General features: G+C 32.9%; 1 protein-coding gene across 1 annotated transcript; it reads right to left on the minus strand.

The window, feature by feature from the left end:
- Positions 1-588: 588 nt before the first annotated feature.
- Positions 589-5,448, minus strand: LOC107766288 (low affinity sulfate transporter 3). Its single transcript, XM_016585041.2, has 12 exons — positions 5,011-5,448; positions 4,880-4,928; positions 4,586-4,793; positions 4,155-4,332; positions 4,008-4,073; positions 3,682-3,912; positions 3,461-3,587; positions 3,084-3,370; positions 2,207-2,400; positions 2,031-2,107; positions 1,065-1,141; positions 589-950 (listed from the first exon to the last, which is right to left on the minus strand). The coding sequence occupies exons 1-12, from the start codon at positions 5,329-5,331 to the stop codon at positions 810-812; spliced, it is 1,956 nt and encodes a 651-aa protein (XP_016440527.1). The 5' UTR covers positions 5,332-5,448; the 3' UTR covers positions 589-809.
- Between the last annotated feature and the right edge of the window lie 458 nt (positions 5,449-5,906).

Raw genomic sequence — 5,906 nt, forward strand, 5'->3', positions numbered from 1 at the left:
TCAGTCGATTTTGTCCCAATAATGTAAATGTGTTCGAAAAATTTACTAAATATGTATAAAAGTTTGAATGTGAACCCAGTTACAATTGAAAATTTAGTCGAGATCGTTACAGGAACTCATAAATATTAAATACTGGATATGTCTGTGCTTATAACCTATAAATACACCATTATGAGCATAGAAAAAGAAGCTTTTCTTAATGTTTCTTATGGGAAATAATGACCGTTAGAGTTGAATTCTCTACATCTTGTAGAAGATATCTAGGCTGTGAAAATCAAGAAATGTTTTCGCTTTGTGATAATTTCTACCTACTCGTAACATAAGTTGTAGTTGCTGCAAATCTGCTTCCGCAAGGAGAAACCCATAATTCTCCTAACTAGTATTTTACGGTTAAATACTTAAAAGATGTTCGAAATTGTTTTCGGAACAGAACTTTTCTGAAAAAAGTCGTTTAAACTGATAAAAAAGAAGCTTTCTAACCCAAATAAGCTCCCCCTAACCAACACCATCTAATGGATAGTCCATCTGCATATTATACCTTCTTGCACGACTTGTTTAGGCATTACATCAATCTTTACTACTCAAAACTTTTCATCAAAGAACTACATATCCAATTTATTACTATTGTTATCAATCTTAATAGAAAAAATCCAAAACATATTTCACTCAACCAATCAACCACCATAACAAAAAAATAAAAACTTATTTTGGGAAGACATTTTCTTGAAAGGTTTTCCATCGTATCAATCACACCTCTTTGTACCTCAACAAGCATGAACGACATTAGATTTACAACAATTGTTATTTTCTTAGACGTCCATTTTGCTAGTTAAGCAGCCATCTACAGCGTCACCCACGGTGAGAAAAATCCATCCTTTCCCAAGTTTATCCAAAAAATTTGCTGCTTTCAACTTGTTAATCACTTTCCAACTTGGGCTAGCTATACCTAACTGCACAAAAGGAAAAAAGGGAAAGAAAAAACGTCATTTTTATTAGTATAAATTACTATGCACTTATATAAATTAGGCACATTATTAGAAAGTAAAAGGAAATTAGAGCCTGACTTGCATGCCCTGGGAAATCAATTCTCTGTACAACTCTTCCAATGCCACGATTCCTGATGTATCCACATTCATTACATCTGCAAAGAATGTAATCGATGTCGTAATAGAGAGGTAGGATTAAAAATTAAAAATTACACTGAACTCTTTTCTCATGTATCTAATTATATATATCCTCTATTTTGGTTTAAGAACTACAAAAATCTCATCTTTTAATCTAGTTGTGTAAAGGAGGTGTCAGTTTAGATATTAGACTATGTAACCCGCCTAATCCATCCAGAGTTAGGTTTAGTAATCAAGTTATGTCATGACTTGTTACTTGACCTACTAACCTTTTGAGGTGTTGGGGCGCGACTAATTTATTTATTCAACCTGCTTAACCCTCGGATTTGACTCAAACAGTTCATTTAACACCACTACTGTGTAAACTTTAAGTGTGTTTCTTTTTTCTTTTTTTTTTTTTTTTTTTTACCTTTTCTGTAATTTTTAGAACTTTTATGAAAAAATCGCTCTAAGTTCCTCAGATTAGTGAAGCACAGAGAATTACATAAACAAATAAATGAAAGGGAAAACTTCAACAAGTAATAAAAGGATAAAAATATATTCCTATAAAATATACTCTTGGTCCGAGAAAGGATGATAATTTTCAAATTTCGAGACTCAAACGAGTTGATCTTTGACCACGACTTTTTTATGTACCTTTTAAATATTGTACATTATTAATTACTGTGACTTGTAGTACCTTTTATATAGTTTCCAAATATATAAATTTTACTTAAAAACCTACACATTTTATGTCTAAATTCATGATCAAAATTATAAAAAAAAAAAAATTGACTCTCAAAATCCGAAGAGTATCATCCTTTTGGACGGAGAGAGTAATAAGAAATTTAATTTGTCCTATAAATATTAAAACCAAAAAAATTAAAAAAAAAACATACTGGATATAGTGCAATTAGTAATGCTTACTGGACATATCGAGCACCAAGACATTAATCTTCTCCTTGATGTGCCCTTCACTTGTGTGTTTGACCAACCTCAATATCCTTTAAAAAGAAAGGAAATTTACAGATAAATATTGAACAAGAAAATCAGAGTTATTTAGCTTTTATTTTGAATTTCCTCTATTAAAATTAAAGTTATACCTCTGTCTTATGAAATTAGCATTTGCAAAGCAGAGTGAAGCATTGTTGACTCTAATTATCAAGATTCCTGGAGTTTCAGTGGCCACAGGAAATTGAGTAATGTCACAGAAGGTGTATGTTCCAGGAAGTCTGCCTTGTAGTTCTACACTTGGTCGAATTGTATCAACTATTATTTTACCAAATGAGATGCCAACCTGCAATAAATCCAACAGAGATATAAGCGACAAAATATTGTTAGGTTATTTTTACTTTTTCTCATGGTACTGGGTGTAATGAATAACTAATCCAGGGATTAAATTTGAGGTGAGTTTATTCTACGGATAAAAGCGCAATATAATTAATTCCGGGGTAACTTATCCCGGGATTGTAGGGCTATTTTTATCCCTATAGAAATGTGAGATAACAATTCCCGGATAATTAATCCCGAGATAACTTGTTTCCTTACCAAACGACCCCTTATGGTGCAAAAGGGAAAGAGCATCACCTAGAATCAACTGTCGCTAACATAATAAAACTACATTATAAAAAATAAGAAAATAAAAATAAACAGAGATGACTCACATGACTATCTATTTCTTCTAGTTATCCGAGTCCGGAACAAGTTGATGTCAACGATATAAGAATTATTTTATGTATATATTTATTTATTTTAGAAATAAACACAGATGACTCACATGACTGTCTATTTCTTCTAGTTATCCGAGTCCGAAACAAGTTGATATAAGCTATATTAAATTATTTTATGTGTATATATATATATATATATATATATATATATATATATATATTTTTTTTTTTTTTTTTTGTTGATGAAATTCATATAATTAGCCAAGAAGCTGTAAATTAGGCATATAGATGTAGGGAAAGGCTTAGTTACCGCAATTAGAAGACCAATTTCCACTGAGCCAAAGAGTACTCCAAAGAAGGTAGCAATGCAAATAATGAAGTCTGTCTTATCCACTTTCCAAATATGACATGCTTCATTTATGTCAATTAATCCTGGAAGTGCTGATATGATAATTGATGCAAGTATAGCCAATGGAGTATAATACAATAGCTTAGTTAACAACTCTAGGGATAGGAGTACTGTGATTGCCATAACTATGTTTGACACCACAGTTTCACTTCCTGCACTGAAATTCACTGCTGTTCTTGAAAATGAACCTGCAACAATGTTATAGTAAAAACTTATCAGTAGCAAAATTAAAGTATAGTACTAAAATGAATAAAAAAATTGTCTAATTGACAGCTTACCAGTTGCTATGTAGCAAGAAGTTAAAGATCCCACAAGATTCATACATCCCATGGCTGTCATTTCTTTGTTTCCATCAAGATGATAGCCTTTGATTGAAGCGAAAGATCGGCCTACAGCAATGGCTTCCTGAGGAGAATTTGACAGTATTTGGTATAAGAATATTATCATCTAATTTGAGAAACTATTAAATGGAAGACAGAAACAAAGATTAGAGACAGACAGTAAGAGCGACGATAGCACAAATTAGTCCAATTTTCGCGACTTCTCCAATGTGTGGATCCTTGAACTGTAATTGATGAACTGAACTTGGAGGGTGACCCCCTTTGAAGTGTTTTACAATCTTGACTCCATGTTGATCAGCATTTGTAAGATAAACTATCAAAGTAGATAGTATAACTGATGCAAGAGGAGCCATTGCTGGTAGCCAGAACATTTTCTTGTTTCTTTTTCCCTGTAGTTTATCAAGTACCCAAGAGATGAATAAAATGCAGGATATAGTTACCGTAAAATAAGAGAAAAAGATGATCAAAAGAAGTAGCTACTTACAATGAACCTGGTAATTAGGATGAAGACGAGGAACGAGCAGCCAATTATAAAATTCAGAGGAAACCACTATAAAGGTGCAAAAGGAAAATTTTAGTAAGCCAAGAGTAAGATAAAAAATGCAACAGATAAGAGAAAGAAGATGCTCACTGGCTCCTTATTGAATGATCTGAAAACAGCTTCCAGTACAGACACCACATCAGTTTGGGTTGTGAAATGGTTAATTCCAAGCAAACCTTTTAACTGTTGGAGGCCTATTACAATTGCTGCACCTCCCATGAACCCAACTATTGCAGCATGTGAAAGAAAATCCACTAGAAATCCCAACCTGATAATTAAGTACTGTAAATTCATAACCATATTCCAGGATAGGCAGAGCTATTTTTACAATCCTTTCCAAGTTTTATAATATATAATTTAACAAAAAAAAAAGACAAAAAAATTTGTTACTCCCTGTGTTATGGCATATTTGGACGACAAGTTCAAAAGATACTTTTGGTTACATGCCAAAAGCACGTTTTTTTTTCTTAAATTTCATGCTAAATCAAACACGGTCGTATAAAATAAAAAGGAAGGAGTACCTGAATAGTCCAAAAACAGCCTGAAATGCACCGGTGAAGAATGTGGCAGTGAATACAAGATTCCTATAAGCAATAGAATCAACAGCAGGGTCTACAAGTTTGGGAACCATAGCAGAAAGCAGTAGTGATACAACAGCAACAGGGCCAATGGCGATTTCTCGCGAACTCCCCATCACAGCATATATCAATGGTGGAACAACACTTGTATCTGAAACAAAAAGAGAAAACACACATAAACTAAGTACAACAAGAAACTGAGATGAACCAAAGCAAAAACTGGTGTTTGGAACTTACATAAGCCATATTGAGGATCAAGTTTTGCAAGATTAGCATATCCAATACTCTGAAAGCAAATTGATATTTTAATCAAATGTTACATAAGCCACATTGAGGAACAGAAATGTAAGAACCATAGCTTTAATTACCTGAGGTATGCAGAGACTGGCAAGAGTTAAGCCAGCCATTAAGTCATGCTTGAACTTTGTAGCTTTATAATTTCTTCCCCATTTAAGAATTGGAAATAAACCTTGCATGAATGAGAAAAAAGCTCCTTTTCTTGATTGTTTTGTGGTTTTTCCATGGGGCAAAACAGTTTCTTTTACTGTATTAATGAGTTCATGGCAAAGACTTGGTGGATTAGGAGAAGTCAGTAGCCACTGAGTCCTCTCCTTCCTTGCAGTATCAGTACTAGCTGCATCAAGCTGCTGCAGCTCAATGCTGAAGCTCTCATTTACTAGTGATCCCATTTGTTTCTTCAAGTGTTTGGTTTAACTCTGGAGTTAAAACTCTTGTCCTCTCATAATCCAGATGAAGTATATATACTAGTCCTATCAGTGGCGTAGCCAAATTCGCCATAAATTTATACCATATATATAAGATAAATACTAAGTACTTCATGTGGTTATATATTAGATTTTAAACACCCTTAACACTACAAATCCTCTCGACTCTCTCTTCCCTTTGGTTTCATGTTTACTTTTATTAGTCAAATTTTTAATGTTGTTTTATTATTTCAATTTTGATTTATAAAATTATAATTCTATTAAAAAAATTATTGTTTAGATAAATATTGTATAGTTTGAATTAAAAAATTTGGTATACCATTCTTGGACCAAAAAAAAATTATTGACTTATTTAAATTTGAACACCCTTGACAAATTTTTTGGCTATACCATTGAGTCGAAAATTTCTGGCTACGTCACTGAGTCATATTAGACTATGTATGTGTCCCACATGGATTATGGAAGAATTCTCTTAGTCTATAATGGACCTAGGCTACCCTCGATTCTTTATTTTTTGGACTGGGGGCTCAAACTTTGCA

Source organism: Nicotiana tabacum, chromosome 16, assembly GCF_000715075.1.
Source record: "Nicotiana tabacum cultivar K326 chromosome 16, ASM71507v2, whole genome shotgun sequence".
Taxonomy (NCBI): Eukaryota; Viridiplantae; Streptophyta; class Magnoliopsida; order Solanales; family Solanaceae; genus Nicotiana; species Nicotiana tabacum.

Bases quoted from the DNA above. Each gene is read 5' to 3' on its own strand.
- LOC107766288 (XM_016585041.2), bottom strand. From the start codon at position 5,331: ATGGGATCACTAGTAAATGAGAGCTTCAGCATTGAGCTGCAGCAGCTT. The intron at 4,794-4,879 runs GTAAGTTCCAAA...TTTTTGTTTCAG, and splicing joins TGATCCTCAATATGGCTTAT to ATACAAGTGTTGTTCCACCA. The intron at 4,074-4,154 runs GTGAGCATCTTC...GCACCTTTATAG, and splicing joins GATCATTCAATAAGGAGCCA to TGGTTTCCTCTGAATTTTAT.